The following is a 26773-nucleotide window of genomic DNA, read 5'->3' on the forward strand; positions in this document are numbered from 1 at the left end:
GGAAAAGAGAAAAACTGGTCAGTGACTAATAACACTCAATGTGTATAGAAATAGCAGTGGAAAATTTCTACAAAACAACCTGTGTAACCATGGTCTGAAATGTGTGCTTTTATATTATGGGTGTATGTGGTTTAGTATTTAGTCACCATTTAAAACTACACAGTGGTTAATAACTTCTAAGGAATTTTGAAACTTCTTCTATTGGTATATTAGACATGAACTGTGGTCATTAAAATTCCTATCAATATTTTCTTAGTTTACATTGAAAGTGTGACCTCAAGCAAGAACTCTGCTTCAGATTTTTTTTTTTTATTGTAGCATCAATCTTTACACTTTATTCACTGAGCAGCTACCTCGTGGAGTTCCAGAGGGTGGTGCTGGAGCAGCAAACAAGCTGACCCAAGTCCTGCCCTTGTGGAGCTTCTGTTCTCATCATGGAGACAGTGATAAATTGGTCCTGCAGTGAATAAGGAGGTTATGGATGCTGTGGGGACAGGAAATAGAGAATACGGGGTGGGGGTGGGGCTGTGAGGTAGGCAGAGGCTGCCATTTGGAATGGGGGTGGTCAGGGAGGGCTTCTTGGAGAAGGTGCCATTTGAATGAAGACCTGAAGGGTGTAAGGGAGCGGGTGATGCACTTGTCAGTGGGAGGTTGGGCAGGAGAGGGGGAAGCAGATGCACGTGCACTGGAGCACCACGTGCCTGGTCCTGCTAGTGAGACACGCCCTGATCCAGCATGACTGGAGCAGTGAGAGAGTGGGGGAGCCTACAAAGTAGAAAACTAGATTGAGGTGGGGGACGCAGGGCCTCAGAGGTCTTTGTCATAACTTTGGCTTTTACTCTAGGGTGGGGAGTCACTGGAGGATTTTAAGCCCAGGAGTGATTAACTGGTACTTTTTAATGAAAGGGGTGCACAGTACTTCATCAACTGTGTTTGGGTTTAGATAAGTTTAATTGAAAAAAACACAAGATTTTTTGTGTAGTATTTAGAATGATATTTTAAATAAGTCTGTTCATTAAAATTGCTCTGTTAATTTTTTTTAATACAAATATCAAGGGTTGATTATATGTAAGGGTCTGCATTAAGCACTAGGGGGATGCAGTGCTAAGTAGAACATGGTGCTTTCTCTTAAAATTAATAATCTAATGGGAGACTTTAAAAAAAACCCTATGTAGTTATTAGTTCAAACGTGGATCATATATTTGTTTAGGAATAAGGAGTATTTCACAGCCCCAAATTCAGTGAGCTCTTATGCTGTGCCAGGCGCTGTGTCTGATGCTGGGAGAACCAGGAGGATGCACCTTCCCTGCCGTGGGATGTACTCAGTCTAGGAGGAGGGCTGGATGAGTGAAGCATCCCAGACCACTCTTCCACATTGTTTGCAGACCTCTGCTGCCCTGTCCCTGTCGTCTTCTTACAAGACTGTGAGAGGCTGCGTCTTCCCGCCTCCGTTTCTGCAGCCCTGACCCAGCTCCTGGCATTTAGGTGTTCAGTGGGGGTGGGGGGGATTCCCTGTTCTAGTATTTTCTACATTCTTACAGGTGCCTGTTGATGCTGCTGCCATTGGTCACATTTTCAGTGTGTGTTTGCTTTTGTTTTGTTTTTAATGGAATTGAGAAGACAGTGAATGATTTTTTTTAGTAACATGATCTTTATCAAAGATGGGAAAATTGAAAATGCACAGGAGGCCAAGAGGGTCCTGTGTTTCCCCCCAAATGGTAGTGAGAACATTTCTCTGTGGAAGTGAAGAATATTTTTTGCTTTTTTCTTATGGTAAAGAAATAGTTCTTTGTACAATGCCACTCATCCAAAAAAAGAAAAAAAGGAAAATAAAAGACTAATTAAGCCAAGTGTTTAATGAAGAATGGGTGTGAGTGTGTGTCCAAACCACACTACTCATTCGCGTTGCTTGCCTGGCCCTTGGAAGAATGGGCGTTTGCAGTCCTGGAGCTAGTTTCTTGAGGTCAGGGGCTGCTTCTCACGTAGAGATGTAGATGGAGCTCCTTGCACCCGGCCTACTGCCTCTCACACAGTGCCAGGCGGCACAGCGGTTCTCTGAAATGGTGAAACTGAAGTAGCTTTGAGCAGAGTAGAGCAGCTAACCCCCAGGAGGGTTGGAGAAATTGCTGAAGAGAAGAGTTGAGCTCGGTCTTACACTGTAAGTCTAAGTTTCCTAAGCACAAACGTGGACCGGACATTTATGTTGAAAGAATAGCCTGTGTCCATGAATAGTCAAAAGAGCCTAATGTGCCCGGGAGCATCTGGGGGTGGGGGGAAGGGGAGGGGCCCGATTAGGGGAAGGGAGAGGAGGACGGTTGTGGGAAACCACACTGGTAGGGAAGAATTGCAGGACTTTGCTGTTTCATGCTGATGTTTGAATTTCCTCTTTGGATACTGGCAGCCTGGAAGGAAGGTTTTCAACAAGGGTGTCACATGCTCAGAGCTGTGTTTGGGGAAGAGAATGCTGTTGGCGGTGTTAACACTGGGTGGATTAGAGCGAAATAAGACTTGAAGTAGAAAGACACCTGTGACTTTTGAATATGTCAGGTTGAAGGTATCAAATTGAGTTTCATAACTAAGGTGAGGGGACAGGCAGGCAGTTGGGGGACTCACTTCATTTTCTGAGTTGAAGTCCTAGAAGAGCTTACGGTTACTCAAGGAGAGACTGGAGCAAGAAGAAAAGACAGGCTATTATAGAACCCTGGAGAGGGTAGAAGAAAAGTGGTCAGAAAAATCATGGGGAAACCAGCAAGAAAGAGAGTTTAAGACAAAAGAAGGGAGGAATTTGAGGAAGGAGGGGCAGGAGTGGTGAGCAGAGTCAAGTGCTCTAGTGATACATGAGTGAACAGAGTCTGAGATGAAGACTGGGTTTGACTGTGATGAATTACAATGTTTGTTGCCTTTGGTTTGCCTAACCTCTTTCATCAGATTGCAAGCCACTCATGAGCAGAAAACAGCATCAACTTTAAATTTTGTCACAATGCCTGGCATTTGGTTAGTAGATGCTGAACCAGATGCTGAACTACTTCTTGCAGTACTTTTAGGAGAGTCAACAAGGATTAGATAACTAGAGTTCTCATAAATGTTACACATATGCACAAGTTATTTTGAACATGATGTATGTAAGAAAAGCCGACTTGTGTATCTAAGACCATGCTTTTAGACTGAAATAAAATGATCAGCAGTGTTACTTGAAATGTACATTTGTCGTTGGTACTTTAAACTGAGTATTATACCATAGTGATTTTTCTTTATTTGTTTGCATAGCCTGGCACCTGTGTTTGCTCTGTTTGTACCATTTTACTGCTCCATCCCGAGAGTCCAAGTGGCACATATTCTGGGCCCGTTGTCCATCACAAACAAGACACTGATTTATATATTGGGACTGCAGGTACAGTATGCATTTTTATGTTCACGTTTCTTTAACCAGATCTTTTTTTTTTTTTTTGGTCTTTTTCTCATTTGATCTCCTTGAAGACAATGTTTTTTTCCCCATAAGTTTGGCTTCATGATCTATATCAAATGTTCAAAGGAAGTGTTACAGAACAAGCACATCAAGGTATATAAGGTACTAGAATACTTTCATACCCTTTAGAAATCTGATAAGAGCTTTCACTGTAATTTGTATCAGTGGAAAATATTTTAATTTCGTTGTACAGTTGCATGCATATAAGGACTTTTTAAAAATCGTAATATGAACTGGAAACAAATGAGAACAGTTAAAAAGTGGAAAGTGAAAAACCACTGTCAACATTAATTTATTGAATACAGTGCCTCTGAGCTCCGAAGGCTTTGCCAGCTCTCTAACTCCTGCGTTGCGCGGGCTTGACGGCACTGCCGCCATTCTCCACGTGATTCGATACGAAGACCACTAGAGGACTTACTGTTCAACTTACATTGGAAAAGGTTATCTTTACCAATATTCAGTGAAGACTGATCACTCTCTGTTGAGTTCCTGGCCCAGGAATAGAAGATACGTAGGATTTTCAGTTGTATACCTGTAATACTTGTCACTTTTCTTTCACTCTCACACCTTTTGATGTCAACTTTTATTCTGCTGTTTCCTGTGGTACCATGTGTAGCTTGGCCTTTTGATCCACGGTTAATACTCATAACATTCCTTATCCCACACATATCAAACCGGATACCTGTGTCACTGTGAAATGCCCTCCTCTCTCCCCTTTTAACCTTTAGCATTTCCTCTAACTTCTCTAGTCTGCTGACAGGCGCTGCCATTGGCTCTTCTGGGTGGGTGTTTCCTTACCTCTCTCACAGCCGTTTCTCATGAAATGTGCTTATTCCTCATCTCTCAACCAGCATAGCCTCACGCTCTCCCTTAGCCTCCCTAATACTCAAGTAGAACCTAAGAGCCCATTTCTGCATTTTATTCTTACTGCTAGGATTTGCTGTGGCGTGTTTAATTTTTTTTTAAGATCTTACAACAGAAGGCAGAATGCAATGGTTGAAGAGTACCCTGGACCCTGGCAGGAGACCCAGGTTCTAGTTCTGATGTGATACTCACTAGCTTGAGACTGGGGTCAAGTTATGGAAGCCTCGGAGCCTCATGTTGACCCTGTAGTTCTTTCCAGCTCTAAAGTTCATAGCATCTTTGAGGGTGAAAGACATTGTTTTATTAATTATAGAGTAGGAATTCAGTAGAGTGTTGTGGAAAGTCTTTGGAGCCAAGTGGACCTTGGTTTAAGTACTTGCTCTGGCAGTTATTTTCTTTCTCTGTCACTTTTCCTGAGCCCCCATTTTCCCATCTGTAATGTGGGAACAACAGTATCTATCTTACAGGTTCATTTGAAAGATTAGAGATTATAGTGTTGGGTTTTTAGGGTAATCTGAACAGGTAAAATAAGAACTAAGTCAGTTGGTTTCTATTATTAATTAATAATTTATGTTTCTAGAGCTGCCACCATTGGTTGTTCTGAGATTGTTTTTTTGTTTGTTTGTTTTGTTTTGTTTTTTTGGTGAGGTAGAAGTTAGTATTGGAAAGTAGAAGTGGAGATGCTTCTGGCTTCTTGATAAAATCTAACATCCTTCGCATGAATGGCCTCCAGGGTTTCTTCCTGCCTGTCCAGCATCAGATCCCACCCCTCCCCACCTTGAAGTGAGTGAGAAGATTCTATTCCTGAATTTTTTGTTCTCACCCTCTACTCCTCCCCTCTGTGCCTCTGTCTCTTCACAACTTGAAACCAGGGACACTTGATGGATGATTGGATGGATGAATGAATGAGTGAATGAATAACTCTAATCAGTGTCAGAAGAACACAAATGTTTGTTAGGGGTCATTTCAGTATCAAATGGCTCAATAGCCAGTCACGTGGTGCCCTGTGCTGGGGGGCCATGGAGGATAACATGAACGGTGGGATGTGGCACCTGCCCTCGAGGAGCCCAGCAGCGAGAAAAAAACATACAGTCAGAATGTGAACAGATACAACTGGGACCAGAGTGCAATAGGACGAGGGGCTTAAGAGTCCAAATGAAATAATTTTTTTATTGACAAAATTAATGATATTCTTTTCTTACTTGTGTATGAGACATGGTAGCAGAGAGAGGTCCTGAGCTGTGGGGCCAGACCCCTGGGTAATGCTCCCAGCTCCCCCACCCACCAGCTCTTTGGCTTTGAGCAAATTATATAAGCTCTCAGTTTTCTCACGGGTGAAATAGAGTTAGTAGTAGAGCTTACCTCCTGGGGTGATGAGGACGATTCAGTAAGGTTAATATCTGATCCCTGTGTGGTATACAGTAAGTGCTTGAAAGTGTTAGCTCCTTTTTTTGTTCTTTATATTTTTGGAAGACAATCATGGAAAAATATTTTTCCACATAATTCTCATCCTTGTTACTGTTAGAGTCATTCACACTGAACAAGCTTCCATGCTGGATCAGCGGATTAAATTTTAGATCAGCGGATTAAACTTGCAGCCAGTACTCGTTTCTACGTAAGCTAACGTGAGAGCACAGCTTGTCAGGCTCCTTTTTACCTGCGCTTTGTCGGCTTTTACCTTTGCATCTGTCTTCTTTCTTTGAACCTTTTTTTTTTTCCGATGTATCTTTGATAAATATGCAGAACTTTGAGGTTTTCGTCAAGCACAATGTCAGCAGTGAACCTGCTTCTTTCTCTATAAGCAGAGGTGCTTAAACGCCCCACCTAAAGATCTAAATATGAGCAGACACTAGGCTACAAATCTTTTCTTTCTTGCAGGAACACTTTGAGATGTCTTTGGATTTTATGATTTTTTTTTTCACACTGAGCACAACTCTCAGATGTAAATGCTTTGGAAAACAAAGGGAGAGATTTTGTGAGACCCAATAATAACTACTTTTGCCATTAATTGACTTCGCTGGTTTTTAGTTTGCTCTTTGTTTGAACTGGAATGAGAATAAGCAGCAGTTAAGCAGAGCAGCATTGAACGTGGACCTGTGTGCTGGCAGGAGTCTTCCAGCTAAAACTAGAGTAGCAATCATGGGGAATTAAAATGAGAGCATTATGTAAACTAATATAATATAATGTCATTAGCTAACACCAAGCACTGCATGGTGACTATGTATTTTGTATGTTGTTATTTCTAATCATTTCTCTATACATTATATTTTACTTTGTTTAAACCAATTAATGTCCATTTGTAAATAAGAATACGCTTGAATATCACTTAATTTTCCTTGGACAGGAGTGGGCTGAGTTCAACCAGTCTGTTTTAGGCTATAGAAAGGCTGAGGAAGATCTTGGTTAAAAAACAAAAAAAGAAAAATTAATATATTATTTTCTATTAAATAACAATGTATATTAATTTTCTGTTTGTGTATATTAAGATATATATGATTAAGACTTAACATAAATGGATATGACTACAGTTATATAAAAATAAGTATGCTGTGACTGGCAGTTGAATTTCATTTTTAGTTGCCTTTTTTTTCTTTTATAGCTTTTCACCTCTGGTTCCTACATCTGGATTGTAGCCATAAGTGGACTTGTAAGTGTGATTTCCCCCTTCCTCCAATTCCCCCTCTTTTCTGAAGAAACTTCAGGAAAATGTCATGTTTAGATTATGGGTCATATTCAGCTATCTTCAAATGTCAGATTCTGTGTCAGTGCTACTTCCTTAGTGATGAAGAAGCCAGTTACATGGATAATTGAGACGAAAGAGGCTACTTTGTCTCAGTTTTCAAGGTAACTTTGTTGGAAGTTTTAGCTGAGTTTGTCACTGTAACTTTAAATTTACATTAGTAGTCCTACTATGAGTAGGACAAAAGTGACAAAAAGAAAATGAAGTTGGATTTACTAAAAATAGAGATATTCTGCTTGTTTTGGAAAGAGACATTGTCATGCAAGGGGAAAAATAAGGTTAAGTGGAAAGTCAGGTGGATTGGAACTGACAGAAGACTCATCAGGGTGCAGGCCGGAGAAGGCACCAGAATGCCTGCATTTTACACCCCCCCACCCCCGTCCCTATTACTGCTATGTAGGATTTTATTTTATTTTAATAAACGTCTGTCTTAAACTCTTGTTTATGAGGTATCAGAAAAGAGTCTAAAGCATGAAATTGAGCTTTATTTTTCATCCACTTAAATTTGAACTTCCAAATTGACATGAAAATAAGTTTATAACTAGGGTATATGGAATGTAGATTTAATTTCTTTCTCAGAGAGACTAAGAAAATTACTAGGTTCATAGTAAAATGTATAACGTCAAAGGGAAGGGATTTGGAAATACGTATGCATTCCACTGCAGACATCTTAAGTTATCACTATCTGTTCTTATTTCCTGGGTGAATGGTATTTTGGGCCAGTGGGTCATTACTTTAAAGCCTGCTCCCTTCTCTCCTTCCTTTACGCTGTCTATATTTTTCCTTGTCTGTGTTTGTGCTTTTCATACAAAACTTAATCCTTCACTCCCCACAACTTCCAGCCAAAATTCTGGGGATTGAAGTCACTTTGTTTCCCCCTCCCTAAACATTTCTCTCAGGTACCCAGATACCTGATTGGCTTCAGGACCGCAGAGCTGACCTCTGTTGTGAGGGCTTCAAACCATGTGAACCACCTGGTGTTCTTAAAACTTGTAGTGACTTAAGGATGGCCTTGGGTCATACCAGTCCTATTGGACGCAATTGCCAGGCTCTCCCCAGTCTAATCTTGTCCCCACTTGAACTGCCAGCGTGATTGACAGCTGCCTAACTAGCCTGTAAACAATAAATATAGTTCTTTACTTTACTGTTTCATTCATGATGCATTCTGTTTCTCTTAGCAGTGATAATCTTGAAACCCTTTTCTGGATCTTTACCTAAAGGATTCGAAAATATGAAAAGGACCTAATTGTATTACATTTTGTTGTGTTAGTTTACTATTGATTGATTTGCTCTCAGAATTTGAACCCTTCTTTAATAACTCATTATGTGACTCATTTGCTTTAAGAAATCCCGTTTTCTTTTTTTTTATTGTGATTTCAAACTCCTGGTTTTAAACTGAGCTCTTGCTGTCACCTCAGAAAGTTTCGTTTTGTGACATTTAATGCTCTAGAGTTGGAGTTTGCATTTTCCCTCTCTTTCTAGTCTTTTAAAAACCTAAAGTATGTATTGTGGTCAGTCTTTTCTAGTACATGTGCTTAACAGGTGGTAAGGTGCTTGAATTAATTTTTTAAAGGAGTCAGAAGTTTAACAAATTTTTAGCATTAAAATTCCTAATTTCAGAAGAGTGAATAGAATTCTTCAGTATTTGGAATATACTTCCCAGATGAATTTAGCATTTAAATAATCCCACTATTAATAAACACCTCTAAGCCAATTGAATTTTCACTTTTTATAGTAACTAATCCAGCCAGTATTATTGATCTCCTACCGTGTACACAAATCTGATAAATCTTCATATCAGCCCCATTCTTTATTGTTACTCCACCGCGATTAGGTGATACCGTGCTTACGCAAAATGATTAATGTCAGCGATCGTTATACCAGTTTTACTGCGTGCTGTACCGCAGATGTTAGTGCTTATTTTGAATTTGAAGAATATTTTGTTTCTGACTTTTTCCAGAAAACCACATTTTTATTATGAAATATTTAATATAATATGGTATACTTTAGATAAGGATAATTTATAAAGGGAGATATAAAAGTATTTGTGAATGTTTGGTTTGCACACCGCTGAATATAGGATCAAAGTCTGAGATTCACAAAGCCACAGCTTGTCCCAGATGTCTCTTCCTCAACGTGACTTCTCCTCTCCCCATATTTATCAAGTTACTTCCCCCTTTTTTTTTTTTTGGTTTTTATGCTAAAGAAAATATGAAAAAGAAAATAAAATTCCTACTACCAAAAGAAATGCACAGATGGCATTCAGTGTTTTGGAGGAACGTTAGAAAGCCTTTTGATGAAATTTCACCTTTTAGCTCTGAAATCAATAGTTCCCCTAACATACTGTATGCAGTAAGGAAGTAGTTTTATTTCATTCTGGCAATTGTGCATTTTTTAAGAGAAAGCCTTTCTTAAAGAAAAGAGCCATTTGTGTAAAACATAAGTCATGTGTTATCTGCTGTCATGGAAACCAAAACTTTTATGCATGCTTTTCTGGAAAGCTGCCAACGTTGGGTTTGGTTTGTTTTATTTAGCTATTGGTGGGTTTATTTTGCTTAGGCTGATTTTTACCTCTCCTTGTGTCAATTCTTGTATGATTGTAAGTATTTATGAATACGTAACTTTAAAATATTCCACTGATTTAAAGAGGAGGAAGATGATAAATTATATCAGTACAGTATTTTGCTGGGTGGGAGCCCACTTTCTGTCTTCAGTGATGTCACAGAAAAGAATAAAGACTAAATATTTTTCCTGGGTTTGGATGGGCGTAGTGTTTAGCTTACCAGGAGCAATAAAGAGCTCATTTGCCCAGGACAGCTGTCAGTCCACAATTCCGTTTTGTGACCCATCAGGGAGTCCAGCTGCTGCCCACCTGGTAAGGGGCATTCGGTTTTGCTTAAAGATTACTTTGCAGTTATTCACGTGTATCATTGATACATGTTTTAATGTTGTGGTGTTCTTCCTTTGGCAATTCTGGTTTTTAGTACCAACATTTAATATCTAAAGTATGACTGTTTTCATGGAAAGTTGAGAAATTGTCATTGGAAAGCTTTGGCTATAGTAGCCAAGGGAAATATTTCAGTGTAAGCAAGTACTTCACAGTGTTAGTATTCACCTGCTTCCATCATATTCCCGCCTCATGTTTATCTGTTCTTCTTCATGTCTTTGGTGAGAGACCTTCAAAAATTGAGGCCACTTTATATATTCACAGTTCCCCTAGTCTTATTACACATTAATACCTTTTGTTTTAAAGAAAACATCGCTTACTTATTGAACTTTATTAAGTTCTTGTGGTTCTGCAGGAAAGCCTTGGGGCCATCCGTATCCCTGCACTTCTTCATTTTCTGCCGTTTTATGAATCATAGTCGTGAGTCATTACCACTGGGATGTACACTCTGTCTCAAAAGCTGAAGTCTTGAGCCTGAACTGATTCTGGCATGATTAAAATAGAAAGAGCCTGCTTTTGCCAATTTTCTCTTTTTACAATTCACATATTTACCATTATTTGGTCCTCTTTAAGCTATTTGGGCAAGAATGAACAGACAGGCCTGCATTTCTTAGACTCCAGGCTTCTCCCCTTTGATCTGTCCCTTTATGGTCTAGCCATTTCCTGCGTTTGTTACCTGTGCTGTACAATATGTCAGGCTTCCATTATCTTGTGATCAAGCAACCTTAGTGTGAGAGGAAATCTGTCCTGCCCAATAACAAGATTAGAGGCACAGATTCACACCAGGTTGTTTAGAACTTTGATGGTCTGAGTTTTTTCCCCCCCTGTAGGTAGTGGAGAATCTTTAAACCTTTTCAAACAAAAAAACCCTACGATGGTGCAAGATTATAGAATCTTTTTAGGGTTTGTAAGTCATAGAAGGGGAAGGGGAGAGTTGAGCAATCTTGAAGAAGTCAGGATGGCTCACTTGTGGGCTATGATTTGTCCTTCTTTCTTCCCTCCACAAGAGTTTTAAAGACGAAAAATAAAACATTGTCTTATGGCAACTGTAAAAGAAAAAGCGTCAGGCAGAACCTTATGTTGATTGGCTTTCCAAGTCGTGGTGTAACTGAGGGGAAAACGTACAGAACTAGCATAAGCTACTGTGGAAATCTGAACTCTTTTGGAGCCCTGACCTGCGTCAGGCTGAATGAGGGTGGGGTGTCGGGTCCTCTGTGCCCTCCCCTGTTTTTCACATCTTTCTCTGCTCTTCATGCTTCCTTTCCTTCTATTCCTTATTGTTTCTTCCCTTGGATTTCTTCCCTGGATTGACCATAGGAAGGGTACAGTGCAGCAGGTCAAGTAACTCATCTGATGCCCAAGGTTTTCAGTTGAACTTCAGGGGCTGAGATCATTTTCTGGAGGTTCATGGAAAACCAGGACAGAAGCTGGAGAGGGGAGTCAAGGCTCATTAGAGCTGTGAGATGGGCTGGGCTTGTGAAAGAACCTGGTGTAGAAGTAAGAGATGACAATAGATCCTTAGAAGGTGCTTTCACCTTCTTATAATTAACATGGTATTTGTGATCCCAACACTGAATTGAGTGCTTATCAGTCCATTGTACAACTTTCTCCCTCTCCCTTTCATTGATTCATTCATGCCCTCTCTCTCCCCTCCTTTTCCCTCCCTCCCTCTCTGTGTCCCCTTCCCCTATCCTGACCTTCAGTAGCCTGGACCTACTAAAGGAAACCTTCTGTCCTCTCCTTGTCATGACAATTACAGCTCAGTCCAGGGCTGACAGAGAATGTCTTACTGGATAAGTGTTACACAGGGTGTGACTAGTAGACTTCTAAATGTTCAGTGCAGGACTGTAAAGTTTGTATTACCGTAACTTATCTTTTACTTCTAGGCGAAAACCTAGCCTCCTTTCAGAGCCTTTAAAAATTAGGCATCCTCATGTACTTCTCTCAGCCCTGTGAACCATGTACTGCAGGGACACTGAACGTTTTCTCTCCTCAACATCTCCTGCTGTCTCAGGGTTCTAGGCCACTGTGCAGTGGCTTATTTCTTTAACAAACACATTTTTGTAACATGCCACAGTAAATGGCATTTACCGTGCTCCAGGCACGTGTGGTAGGTATTATTTGCTCAAGTGTTATGTTTGTTCAGAATATTTGTCCCCCCTCCTCACGTGGCCTGTTAAAACCAGGCTTTACTTTGTGGCTTACATCAGTCACTAGGCTGTGAGCAGAAGCAATGAGTGCTTCACAGCAGAAGTTTTGAGAACCATTGCATGGTTCCACCATCGCTTTGTTCCTTTTGTGCCAGATAAAACCTGCTTCTTCAGCCCAGACCCCAGAACAGGGAAGACACGTGGAGCAGGGCTGTGGCCAACATGTGACATGAGTGAGAGGTAAATCTTTGTTGTAAGCTACTGAAATTTGGGATAATTTGGTATCACAGTATAAGCTAGAGAAAGCAGACTTACTATAGTTCTTTTCTAAGCACTTTACAAGTCTGTTACCTTAATTAGCCCTTATAAAAACCTGATCACCTAGGAACTGTTGTCTCCATTTTATAGATGAAGAAACAGACATGGAGGACTTATTTGCCAAGAATATAGGTTGGTAAGTCGTGGAGACAGGATTCAAATGCAGGCACTTGAACATTAATGTCTCTGCTCTTAAGAGGTAGCTTTTCATCATAACTACGTGCAGTTTCTTCTAGCTGTATCCATTCTTTCACCATTTGATCCCTTCTCTTCCTAGAAAAATCCAGTTCATTTATGTTCTGACTCTGAGTCTGCCCTTTCAGTTTAGGAATTGTACATTATTCTTTATAATCCCCAATTCCTACCAAAATGTCTGGCATTTTAATTGTTGAGTTTCAAAATTTAGTATTATCAAAATAATAATTTCTCTGCCACAAAACACTGTAATTCTTTGTGATTATTAGGATGCTTTCAATGTGTACTGCACTTCTAGGCTCTTGACATCATCTCTGCAGTGGTGGAGAACCCGGCTTCCCTTTTTAAAGATGAGGAGGCTGAAGTTCAGGTTGCACAACTGATGGGTAATAGAGCCAGGACCAAAGGCCAGATGTTCTGGTGATCCAATGGGTCCAGTGCCTGGATCCACTGTATATTGCAAGGCTCTCATTCATGTCTGTTTCAGCCACAAGACACGTACAAAGCTATTCTTAGATCTTCCTTTGACTACACCACTAAGATGAGGCCCTGTTCATCAATGGAGACATGATTCTGGAGGGAGATCTTGGACATGAGGAAGTTTTAAAAGTACCCAGGGGTCTGAAAAACACATATCCACAACGGCTTCCTGCAGCCTTCGTTACAAGTTTTGTGGACCAGACAATATCCAAGAAAACTTTACCCCATTGGCAGCCTCTCGTTTCTTCCTAATACAAAGAATCCGGTCTGTAGCTGTACCGTACTTTCTCTTCTAAGATCATCACGTATGTTTAACTGGTCCTCCAAATGATGGATTAAAAATGCAGCTCAAACCTCACCTTCAGCAAACTCATTGTCTTGAGTTTCTGGCATTGTCATGTACAACAAGATGAAGGCAAGGAAGGTTTTGAGAAACTTTAAAGTATAGTATTAAACATACTTAGCTGGGTCAGTACTGCTGTTGGTCAGAGGAAAAAGAAATGGAGATAAGGAAGAGGTTACCAAGAAAACGCCCGTATTTTTTCATTTCAGATGAGTACTGGTAGATTACATGTCAGTTGCCACACAGAGCATTTTCCCACAGGGTCTTCACATTGTTTTCCTATCAAGAGATAGAAAGTCTTGAATCAGTTTTGATTATCTGTTTACACTGATTTTTAAAAGTAGAAATGTCCAGTGCTCCTTCCTCTTTGGGGCTGGTGGTGTTGATATTTTTCTTATATGTTGATGGTAACCTCTGGGAAAGGATTATGGTAAAATCAACACATATGATTTGGAATATATTCATTATAAACAGAAGCATAGCTTATTAGCAAAAAGTCTTAGTTTATGTTAGCTGGGAATATTTTCAGGGTGTTGGAAGTTTTTTATTGCCAAAGATTATTTTTAATCTGCTAAAATCCCACCCCTTTGTAAAATTTTAGAGAAGATTTATATATCTAGAAATGTCTCAGTCTTTCTAGATCTTTACATTTATTTACTTTTTTGTGAGAACTTTCTTTCTCTTTTGTTTATTAAAGTATTACTTACAGTAAAACTTACCAATTTGAAGTGTACAGTTTGGTGAATTTTGGTAATTGCATACAGTTTCGTAATCACCACCACAGTCAAGATAGAATAAACAGTCCTCTCACCCTGAACATTTTTTTCATTCCTTTTGCTCTCTGTTCTCTCACACACCTGCCATCCCCAGGTAACCACTAGTTTCTTTATGTCACTACAGTTTTGTCTTTTCTAGAATTTCATATAATTTGAATCATGTAGTATGAAGTTTCTGTGTTTTACTTATTGTACTTAACATGATGTTTTTGAGATCAATCTGTGTTTTATTACTATTTCATTCGTTGCTAGTATAAATATTAATCTGTGGTAGGGTTGTACCATAGTTTGTCCATTCATCAGTTGGTTAATATTTGGGTTGCTTCCAGGTTTATGAATAATGCTGCTGTGGAAATCTGCGTACACACTTCTGTGTGGACATAAAGTTTTTATTTCTGTTGGGTAAATGTCTGGGAGTAGAATTGCTAGAATTTATTATATGATAAATACATGTTTAACATTATAAAGTAGTATCGTATTATTTTACACAGTGGCTGTACCATTTTGCATTTCCACCATCAATACGTGAGAGTTCCAGCTGCTCCATCTCCTTGCCAGCACTTGGCATTGTCAGTCATTTTAGCTTCTCATCCTAGTTGGCATGTCATTATATCTTGTGGTTTTAATTTGCATTTCTCTAATGACGAGTGACTGATTCGAGCACCTTTTCATGCACCTACTGTTTTGTATGTCTTCCTTTGTGACGTATCTGTTCAAATCTTTTACCTACTTTTCCAGTGGGTTACATTTGTCTTATAACTGAGTTAAAAGAATTCTTTTTATACTTTGGATATAAGCCCTGTGTTAGATATATTTTGTAAAAACTTTATACCAGTCTGTGGTTTGCTTCTTTGTTTCCTTAACTATGTCTTTCAATAAGCAAAAGTTTTAAATCCTGATTCAGTATTTCAATTTTTAAAATAATTTGTGCTTTTATACCTTATTTAAGAAATATTTGTTAATCTGATGCCACAAAGATTTTAACCTATGTTTTCATCTGCTTACAGTTTTTGCTGTACCATTTAGGTTTAAGATCCAATTTGAGTGTAATTTTTGTGAAGTTAAGGGTTGAGGGTTTTTTTGTTTCTTTGTTTCCCCCTATACAGATATCTAGCATTGTTCCATCAACATTTGTTGAAAAGACTCTTTCTTCCTTTCGGTATTACCCTGGCACCTTTGTTGAAAATCAGTTGACCAGTCGTGGATCTGTTTCTTGACTTTTCTTTTTTATTCCACTGCTTTTTATGTCTGTTCTTATGCCAGTACCGTACCATCTTGAGCACTTTTGCTTTATGGTAAGTCTTGAAATAAGGTAACATAAGTATTCCAACTTTCTTCATCTTTCTCAAAATTGATTAAGCTGTTTTGAGAACATTGACTTCCCATATGCATTTTTATTTCAACTTATAATTTCCTTCAAAAAATAAAAAAAGTTAAAATTTTGCTTGGGATTATACTGAAACTAGAGCTCAATTAGGGAGAATTACCATTGTGATGATTTTAAAATATGCCCACAAATTCTTATACTTCAAGAGATGGAGCTTAATTCCCCTCTTCTCGAGTGTGGGCTATACTTGGTGATTCACTTACAATGAATAGTATATGGTAGAAATGATGGCGTGTGACTCCAGAGGGCAGGTCATAGAAGACACAGCTGCTTTCATCTTGTGCCTCTAATATCGTTTATTCTGGAGGAAGAACCCAGCTGCCTTGCCACAAGGGCACAGAAGCAGCGCTGTGGAGAGGCCCACGTGGCAAAGAGCTGTGGCCTCTTGCCAGCAGTCGGCACTAACTTGCTGGTTGTGTTTTCAGGCCAACTTAAAGCTAATCCTTCAGCCCCAGTCAAGCCTTAAGAGGAATACAGTTAGGCTGACATCTTGATTGCAGCTTCCTAAGAGACCCACAACCACCCAATTAAATAAGCTGCCCCTAGATTTCTGACCGATGTAAACTGTATGTATGATAAATGCTTATGCTTTAAGCCACTGAGTTTTGATAATTTATATATTATATTTATAGATTTATAGATTATAATAATAGATAACTAATACAACCATTTTAACTGTATTGGGTCTTCTAATTCATAAACATAGTATATCTCTACATTTATGTGTCAATTCTTTAATTCCCCTTTTCAGTTTTTGCATTTTTGATGTACAGGCCCTACATATCTTTCATCATTCCTGAGTATTTGTGGGGTTTTGACGCTATGGACTTGTTTTATATTTTGTTCCAATTGTGTGTTGCTAGTACACAGAAATGTAGTTGATTTCTGTGTATAGCTATTATATTCTGCAATTTTGCTACATTTTTTATTCTAGTAGCTTTTCTGTGGATTCCTTAGGATTTTCTACGTATATGATCATGTCATCAGGAAAATATGTTTTGTTGATATGTTTTACTTCTTTCTAATCTGTGCCTTTTATTTTTCCTGCCTCACTGCATTAACTAAGACCTCTAGAATAATGTTAAATAAAAGTGGTAATGGACATCCTTGCCCTGTTCCTGGTCTTAGCATTGAGTTTTCTTCCTTCTCTGAAACTGTATCTATAAATACAGGAACTGTTCTAGATCTTTACGTTCATTTTTAATTTATTATTCTTAGTCCATTGGAAGAAACAAGTTTCAAGATGTCTGTTTTCCTCTAAATTTTGGTTTGTTGAATCAGTTTGTGAAAGTGAATATAAGTTTAAAGAGGGTAGTCCCCTTTTTAAAAAGCGTGTGAAAGGCTTTGCATTCTAGCTCCTGATTAAGGCATTTTGCATGTGCCAGGGACTCTGCTTGTCTCTCGGTGTATTTTTTCCTTAGTAGCGGAACCTTAATCTTACTTGGGGCAGCAGTGCCTCCCAAATAAAAGATCGTATTTTCCAATTTCCTTTGCATCTCAGTATGACCATCGGACTAAATCCTGGCATCCTGGCCAGTGAGTTGTAAACATACATGTTGGTGGCACTTTGGGGAAGGCGCCCTGAAGTGGCCCTTTGTTCTTCCTCATTTTCTTTTCTCACTGCATGGAATGCAGTTAATATAGTTGGAACTTTCCTAACATGAGGGAGAAATAAATTTCTGTTGTCTATAAGTCACTCTTATTTACAGTTTTCTGCTTTATGCAGTTAACCTAATCCTCCTGATGCATGATTTTCCAAAAGGAAAAGCGTAGAGCAACTTTCTAGACAATTTGTTATAAACAAACAATCTGTTATTAGCCTAATTAATTCTGTTCCTATTCTAATTCAATTTGCCAGGAATCAGAAGGATACCCAGTGTTTTAAATAGATTCTTCAAAATAATATTAAAAGAGAAAAGAGAGCTGTAGGAAATTAATGTGAAATCACTTTTGTAGTTGACCGAGAAAAACATAGCAAGACTCAGTAAGTGCTGAAAGCACATGATTCTGTCTGTTATGAAAGGAACAGTTATTTCATAATTAATCACAAATGGCAGGAATAACTTTGGGCATCTCTAATTTGTATACATACTCTTTGCATAATAAAATAAGTAATTTGCAAGTTTTCTTCTGTCTTTCTTTAGTATTTTCAGTGGAGAAGAAGGAATAAGAAAATACAAGGTCTGTTAGAGCAGGGATTTTTGTTTTGCCCCCTGCTGTATCCCAGCATTTAGAACACAGCATGACACATACTAGATGTTCAGATGTACCTTGTCCAGGGACAAGGGGACATTTGTTCCCTTGGCTCGTCCTTGTCTTGTGAAAGCAGTGCTTTCCCCAAGGAAAGCCGCCCCTGTGTTTGTCCCACTGCCCATTAGGTGATAGGTTTCTTAAGTGTTGGGACCATGGTTCACGAGGACCTTGGCAGTGCAGTTTGCCGAGCGAGTTTTTGTTCTGCCACTGTTTGCTGGAGATCAGCAGAAGCCTGAGTGCTAATGCCAGGTCATGGTTTCTCACCTTTGCTGGCTGTGGTTTCATGCTAATATTAAACAAGGCCAGAGGACAGTTGAGGTTTACTCTCCGTAATCAAGAGGGTTTCACGTGTTTTCCACCCAGCAAATTAAATTCTTTGTTTGCCGGATGAGCATTATTTCATGATTCCCATTCTCAGAGGACTAATAATCTAAAAAAATCAGATTTTTGTAATTAGATTACAGAAGTTAGACCTATGTAACAGATGTCCTTTTTTATTTTTTCATGTTTATTAATGGCCCCCCCAAAATCAACTTCCTGTTGTTTTACATTCTTGGTTAGGTTTATGAGAGAATAGCTCCTACTCTTGGCTTACGGGGGGCTCCTAGCTCTAACTCAGAGCTGTGGCGTGGCCCTTGGGCCTGGGCTTTCAACCACACGTAGTCCAGAACGCTCTCTGGTTCCCTGGCGTCTGAGGCCCTTTTCCGGGCCAGGCTTCCTGATTCCTGCTGCTTGGATGCTCCAATTCCAGCTCTAGCTGGCCTTCACAGGCACAGCCTGCGTGTTCCTTTCTGCCGTATCTGACCCTCCTGGATCTGCCGAGGCCACTGCTCCGGCCTCATCCCTTGTCACCGGGCCTCTCAGCTTGCTCTTGGGCTTCCTGGCTCTGAGGGCCTACCAGAACCCCTCCGTTAGAATATCCCCTGGCCTGTTGACATGCAAATCCGAGCAGATGGTCTATTTTTAAAGCCTCTTTTTCTTTTTCTTAACAAATTCTATGGGTTTCAAGAAAATTCTCATCCAGAAGTCCCAATATAAGAAGAGTTTATGAGATAATGAAAATTAAAGTTAACTCTATACTGGAATTTGACACAACATTGTAAAATGACTATAACTCAATAAAAAAAGTTTTAAAAAAATAAAAGATTAAAAAAAAGAAAATTCAAGTTAAAAGTAATGTGTAAATGTAAGATAATTATAGTCAGTAAGTGATACTCTCTCAAGGCTTTTGGTAGCAGTGAGGTCTAACTTAGGTAAAGTTTAATGCGCTTACGCCCCCCCATCTTCCCATAGAGTAGGGTGGTGTGATTATCAAATATTTATAGGAAAACTAAACTCTTAAAGCTCTTTATATTTTAATCCTTTGTGAATACCTATGTTGACAAAAATTAGTCAGTAGTCAGTCTAAGAAAGAAATGGAAAATTTCAGCCGAGCTGACCTGAGGATTTTAGCCTAGGAGACAGACTTTCAGAAAACTCTGAGAACTGTTCTGAAGAGGTAAAGGGGAGGCCAGGACATAGGTGATTTTGACGCAGGGGTACATGCAGTCAAGCACACATCTGGCTTGTCGTTAGCAAGGAACAGATTCTTTAGTTAATGGGTTTAGTGTGGGAAAGATGCAAGAAACTGAATTCGTAACATTTTCTCCTGAGCTGTCTATCTGAGGGCCAGTCCCGTCAGTTTTCCCAGAGCACGAAGTGCCTCATCCTGATCTTCGCCGTGAACTGCTTTCAGAGTGTGCTGTGGTCGGCGACTGCAGTGGCTAATGACTTAATTGTTGGAGAACTGGATGGTGGACAACTTTCTTTATTTTACAGTCCTTTCTCTTTCAGTCTGAATTTTGACCAGGGTTGGCGTTTTGTGACCAGTTTTTCCCGTGGTGCTAAGAATGCTCACTCCGAGGCCCGGTGAGGGTTTTGTTGAGAGGCCGCTTGGTGCTATTACTGGACTGGGCCCTGTTAACAGCAGCCGAAAGCCTCTGGACACCTGTCTTCCTGGTTTGTTATGGTCCAGGAAACGGTTCCCTCTTGTTGTTTCTTCCTATACCTGGAGTTACACTATTACAGTCATTGATCTTATAGGGCTGTATATTTGGTCCATCATTTCAAGTCTCCTAATCGGAATTAATTTTGTCACACATTTGGTAATGGAAAAAACAATAATCCTGTAAAATAGGCATAATACAAGGAATATAGCTAGTAACATTAATAAGGTCTTGAGTAAGTATCTAAGAGCTTCTATTAGGTGTGGCCCAGTGTCTCCCCAGGTTGTCTGACCAGTCTGTTCTGCACCAACATCTACGTTTAAAGAAAATGTTACGTTGGCATTGTACATAAAGTTCACCAAAGGTGCCTGTGCTTGTAAGCCTAGTGGTGGGTCACTGCAATGCCTTGCAGTACTGAGAAAGGAATGTTATCTTCTAAGGAGTTACATAGCTGGCGTCAGAAGAGGGAAAATTGATCTTTATGGCTGAGTAGGTATTTCTGCCGTTGGGGAGGTCTGGTTAACACATAATACAGATGCACAGTGCACACTGGAGGGGAGGGAGGAAGACAGAACAGTCAGAGACAAATTTATGTTTTAATTTTTCTTGTCTTGCCTTGAAATAGGAATTTTTATTTCATCACCTAATACATTTCACAATTGCACTTTATTGTTTGACAACTTGAGGTCATGCTGACATACTGGAAGTGTGAATAGGTGAACTCTACCTTTTTGTCATAGGGGAAGTATGAACTTAGGACCAAAGAACTGTGTCTACTGGCAACTTTCCAATTTCCTGTAAAAGAATCTAAGATAACATACTTTATTTTTGTGGACCATTCGTTCATTTGCCATTCTCTGAGCAGATACTTATATGATACTTAATACGTGCCAGGCACTGTTCTAGGCACAGAGGCCAAACAGTGATCAAAACCAACCAATATTCTCCCCCCTTCCAGAGTGTACATTCAAATAAGAAGTAACCCTTAGAATAGAACTTTAAGTCAGTGAGCACAAAACCCTGTATTATCCCTGGCAGAATTTGCAGACCTGTACTTATTACTGGGTAGGATGTCCTAATTTTTCATGGGCTGACCCTACTAAAATTGAATGCATAGTTTCATAACTATACATGATGGTGGGGGTGATAGATACAGGCAAGAGAATAAAAGTCATTAGCCTTCCTCAATTCCTTGAAGGAATCTATGACCTCCTGCCCCCTACATTAGGAACCCCTACTAAATTGTGAACTCCTTAAGTACAAGCAACAATTATATATTTTCATTATTTTTCCTTATTTCTTTAAAAGACATATGACTACATAAACCATAAATAACACAGTATTAGTGAGTAATACTCACTATAGGCATATAGGTGTAATATATAAGACAGAAAAGGAGCACAGTGGATGGGGGTGATGTTCAATAGAATTATGGAATAATTCAATGGAAAAATGGAATTATTCAATGGGAAAAAATGAGATATTTCTATAAAAGTGAGATGTTGCTATAAAAATTCCACTAAACAATTCAAGATTAAATACAAAAAAATTTGCCTAACACAAAAGAAAGTAGGAAAGTAGGAACAAAGAACAAAAAACAGATGAGACAGAACCAAATAGCGAGATTCAACTGTATCAAGTTAAGTACACGAAGTGTGAATTGCTAAACACTCTCATCAAAGACAGAGATTTTCAGAGTGGATTTAAAAGCAAGAAACTGCTGTCTGGTGGCTACAAGACAAACTTTAAACACAGACACACAAAAAAGATTGAAAGTAAAAGAATGAAGAAAGATAAACCATGGAAACAGGAAGCTGAAATGGCCACATAATATCAGACAAAGCAGAGTTCTGTATGAGTATTACTTAAAGCAAAGAGGGATGGATACTTTATTGTGATAAAAGGGTCAATGTATGTATGCCTAATAACAGCTTCCAAATACATGAAGTTAAAATAGGACTAAAGAAGAAAGAGACCGGTTCACAATCACAGTTGGATACTTTGAGACTGAAAAAAGAAAGAACAAGTTAAAATTTTTATTTAATTCAAATCTCACAGTTATTTAATCAATTTTTTTCACATTTTGTTACATTTATAATATTTTACTGTCTTAAGCTAAATCAGTGTTATTTTACTGTTACACAGCTCCATTTTCTGTTTTCCTTTCTACCCAGATCTTCAGAGAAGAAATTTCAGTGTCCTCGCCTTCAGTTCATTGTATATATTTTTGCCACATTTACTTCCTATCTCTTTTTTTGTCAAAAATATATATATATATATATATATTTGTTACAGATAGTGCTGCCCGCCCACACACCTCCCCTTCCCTCCCCCTTATCATCCTGCTGCAGAAGAAACCACTCTCCATGGTTCTGTAGTTACTACATGAGTATGTGTCCATAAACAGTAAATACGAGCATTTTGTGTTTTGAAATTTTGCAAAAAGATGAATACAATATATGATACCTTTTTAGAAGCGTATTAATGCATGTACACTGAGTTTATTTACCTGCTGTTTAGTATTCTGTGGCTTGAATTAACCACTCTTTAGCCATTCCTCTGCTGGAACACTGTTCCCGTTTTCTGGCTGCTACACAGAGCTTCGCAATTGAGTACCTACCCCCTCGACAGTTCTGCTGGGTGTTGTCAGCTCGCTCTCCCAAGTGTTGTACCGCTTACCTTCGCTCAGGACTGTGTGTGTGAAAGTTCTCAGTTCCCCCTCATCCTCACCAAAACTTGAAACCAAATTTTTCTGTTTTTGCCAATTATTATTGTATTTAACATTGTTCATTTCAGGTTGCATTTCCCTAAAGACCAGTGAGAATAAATATCCTTTCATGTGTTTGTTGGCCATTTGAGTTTCCTTTTCTGAAACTACCTTTTCCTCTGCTTTTTAAATTGGGTTGATTGTCTTTTTCTTACAAGTTGATAGTTTCTTTATGTTCTGATGCTCCCTTTGTTGACAACAAGAATCCTAAGTACCTTCTCCCAGGCTCTTCCTTGTGTTTCACTTGATTTATGGTAACTGTTAGTGCACTGTGGGTTTTAAATTGAAAAGTGGATGAATGTGTGTTTCCTTTCATAGTTGGGGCTTTATGTTTCTTATTTAAAAATCCTTCCCCACCCCAGTGCCAAAAAGATGTTCCTTCTATATTTTGTGCAGAAAAATTTTCAGTTTCGTAAACTATGTTTGTGTCCTTAGTCCGTTGGGAGTTATGTACAGTGTCAGGAAGGGGGACCCATTTTGTCTTTATCATAGTGTGTCACCTGTGTATCCTTGTCCCCTCCAGTGGACCCGTTTCTGTGGTGGACCAGGTGCCTGTACACAAGAATCAGCTTCTCTGCTCTTGCTCTTTACGTCTATTTGGGTAGCTCTACGTAAAGACCACACTGTTTTCATTACTCAGACTTTGTAGCATACTTTGAAATCTGGTAGGCCTTATTCTGTTTCTCTAAAATTACCTTGTCTATTCTGGATCCTTTGTTTTTAACTCTTTTTACTATGATAAAGAACACATACTAAAATGTACATAAACTAGAAATGTCACGAACCCAAACAAATCATGTGAAGTGAACATACCCATAAAAACCCACGCAGGTCAGAGCCCCGCCCACCCCAAAGCGCTGGGCGCCCCTCCCTCCCATGGCTGCTCACCTGGTGCACACTGGTCTTCCCACTTGATAGATAGTTCAGATTGCTCCATCCACAAAATGGGCTCATAACGTATGCAGTCTTTCGTGTCCGGCTCTTTTCTCCCAACATTATGTCTAGAAATTTAAACCCTAGTATTCCATAGGAACTTTAAGATTGACGTTTGAGTTCCAACCAAAAACCCTAAGATTTTATTTGGAATTATATTGAATTTATATATTAATTTGATGAAACTTGGTATCTTAACCATTTTACATCTTCCCATTTGTGGATATGATGTTGTAATATCTTTGTCATTAGAGTTTTTTTTTTAATGACCCTATTGTAGTTTTATAGCTTTCCATAAAGGCATTATATATTTATTATTAAATTTATTCCTAAGGATCTCATAGTTTTTGTTGCTGTTATCTGCTCATAGTTAATTGTTTTTCCTTTCCGGGCAGTCTGTATGTGATCTCTGGTTACTTTTGTTGACTTAAAGAAAAATGCACAATATAAGAGTTGTGAGTTTAAGTTTAATTCAGGGTCTTACTGAGGACTGCAGCCTGGGGGACTTGTCTGAGGAGCTGCCCTGAAGTTGGGGAGGAGCCAGTATATATATGGATGTTTCGGTTAGGAAATACAGGCAGTTAAGCATACATCTCGATAAAAGAGGGCTGCTGATCGCACAGAACAGATATCTCGAGTTAATTTTAGTGTTTTCTATGTATGTGAAGGTGCAAGAATCTGGAGTCATGGAAATTCTTCCTGAGACAGGCATCTGGCTGTCTAGGGGCCTGTTTATCTAAAGCCCAGAGCACCTCATCCTAGTTCTCCATCCTGAATCCTCCCGAGGGCACAGTCAGTGGGTGACTGCAGTGGGTTGTGATTTAACCCTTGTGTAATGAGCGCTTTTGTGCTTTTTTGTTCACACTTCTAAGGATTTCTTTCTCTGTTTCACTATAATGGATCTAGAAATAAGTTTCATTTATTATCCTTCTTGGGACTCCTGCATTTTCAGTCTGAGTATTTATATTCTTTACTAATTCTGGAAGACTCTTAGCTGTTTACCTCTTGACGTACAGTCCCCTTCTCCCCGCACTTCCTCTGTTGTCGTCTTCTGGAAGGTCTATGACACTTACACTGAGGGCCTCTCTGTCTGATGGAATCCACCTTTTAGAGCCCAGGGCCTCCCCGCTGGGCCCGCTCTGCCTGCTCCACAGCCTCCTTTGGCTCCGGAGAGCTGTGCCCTGCAGAGCTTTACCTTCTCCCTGCAGGGAAGGGAGAGGGCAGACGTGGGCTGTGCAGGGGAAGGGGAGGAATTGCAGATGCTTCTTGCAGGGAGTTATGTGACCCTCCACTTCACTCCTGCCTTCACAGTACCTGGTGCCTCTGATCCCCGAGTCCGTCCAGGGGACCCTCTCCCGCATCTGGATTTACCCTTTTCCTCATGTGCTAAGTGATTCTGACTGCTCGGTGTGTCTTCCATTTTATTTTGTGGTTGAGGATCACAGGTGCTTTCTAGTTTCACTGAATGTGGAGTTTGTTTCTGTTTTCATTTTCTTCGTTGCTTTGTACCATTTTTGAGAGAAGTAGCATGGAAATTATTTGAAACCTAAAGTCCTTTTCCATTCACTCTTCAGCCTCCTCCAGTCTGTTTTTTGCTCCTACCACTGCACCAAAACTGTTCTTAATTTTGCCCAATCCAGTGGTCGTTTTCCTCTCTGTCTTGCTTGAGCTCTGGGCCGCATTAGACAAAGCTGACTATTCCCATCTTAAAACCATCTTAAAACACTGTTCTCTCAGCTTCAGTGGTACTAAACTCTCCTCATTTTCCTTCTTTTCCCTGGCAGCCCCTTCTTAGAGTTTTCTAGCTTCTCCTACTTTGTCTATCCACAAAATACTGGCGACGTCTGGGCTCGATCCTAAGTCCTCTTCTCTCTTCTGTGATACATTCCCCACCCTCAAATTGTCTCATCTAGTCCTGTTGCTTTAAACACAATTTAATACCACTAACTCCCAAATCCTTGTCTCCATTAACTTTTCCCTTGAGTTCCGGGTTTTTATATCCCACAACCCACTTGCTGGCTCCACTGACATTTCTGATAGATACTCCCAAGCTCATTCCTGCATTGCATTTGTTTCCTCTGCCTGAAATGTTCTTCCTCCAGTTCATCAAATCCCTGGTACCTCATTATCCTTAAGATCTTTGCTCAAGTGTCACTTCCCCTGAAGCTTCCCTGACCAGCTGACCTACAGAAGGTCCCTGCTCCAAGTCACTTTCTTTTAATTCCTTCATAGGACTTGTCTGGAAGTGTTTTATGTGTGTGCTTGTTTACTGTCCAGTCTCTCCACTGACCACGGTTACCTCCCCTCTGTAAAGGCAGGACTTTGTTTGTCTTGTCTCCCTCCATATTCTAAGTGCCTGTGACAGTGCCTAAGGTGTGTAGCAGATGCTCAATAAATTTTTATCTAATTAGTTAATTTTATTAGTAAAACTTTTTTTTAAAGTGTATTTTTCTCTCAGTAGATAGAAAGTTGTCAAATACACTCTAATCTGGTATGAATAACTTCTTATCCTAAGAATCAAATTCACAAAATTAAATATTTTTTACAAAAGAATAGCAGTGCTCTTTTTACCTAGAATACCATAGAGTCTTTAGACTTCTTTTACCAGATAAATTGCCTTAAAGATGAAAAATAGGCTTATTTATAAACAGAATTATTAATTGCTAACTATTGGCAAAGATTTTTAAATCTAGAAAAATCAATATTTGGGAAATATATTAAAACACCATATTTTTTAGATTATCTTTATTTTCTGATAAATTTATTATATGACTGGGTCACGCTGAACATCAGCATTGTTTTCTGGAATCTCTCTCTGATGGCTATCTGCCAATAAGAATAACCACAGAGTTATACAGGGTGAAAGTGTTTTGATAATCAGATCTTTTATGGCTTAAAAAAAAATGAAGACATTGTTTTTAAAATATTATACCATTACTTTGAATGTCAAGTGGTTAGGATTTTGCTGTCTCTTCGAAAACGAAATAAAAACAAACTTGTTTACTGAGTAAATTAAACTTGTCATTGATTTGAACTGCTTAGTGTTCTGCAGCTTGGTAGAAGTTTAGTTATTACCTAACACTGTGAAAATGAAGAAGAGTGCCATCTGAAGTATTTTGTGGTTATTGATTTCTTTGTTAAATATGTTCTTTAAAATGTTGCTACATTT

The 26773-nt window shown here is 39.2% G+C and overlaps 1 protein-coding gene across 1 annotated transcript in view; it reads left to right on the forward strand.

The window, feature by feature from the left end:
• Window positions 1–26773, forward strand: part of UBAC2 (UBA domain containing 2) — a 146597-nt gene that overhangs the window by 84975 nt on the left and 34849 nt on the right. The window contains exons 5-6 of the mRNA XM_006208320.4: window positions 3268–3391; window positions 6930–6977. Coding sequence (XP_006208382.1) covers window positions 3268–3391; window positions 6930–6977 — 172 coding nt within the window. The remainder of the gene's footprint in view (window positions 1–3267; window positions 3392–6929; window positions 6978–26773) is intronic.

The sequence above is a fragment of the Vicugna pacos genome, chromosome 14 (assembly GCF_048564905.1).
Source record: "Vicugna pacos chromosome 14, VicPac4, whole genome shotgun sequence".
In the NCBI taxonomy this organism is placed as follows: domain Eukaryota; kingdom Metazoa; phylum Chordata; class Mammalia; order Artiodactyla; family Camelidae; genus Vicugna; species Vicugna pacos.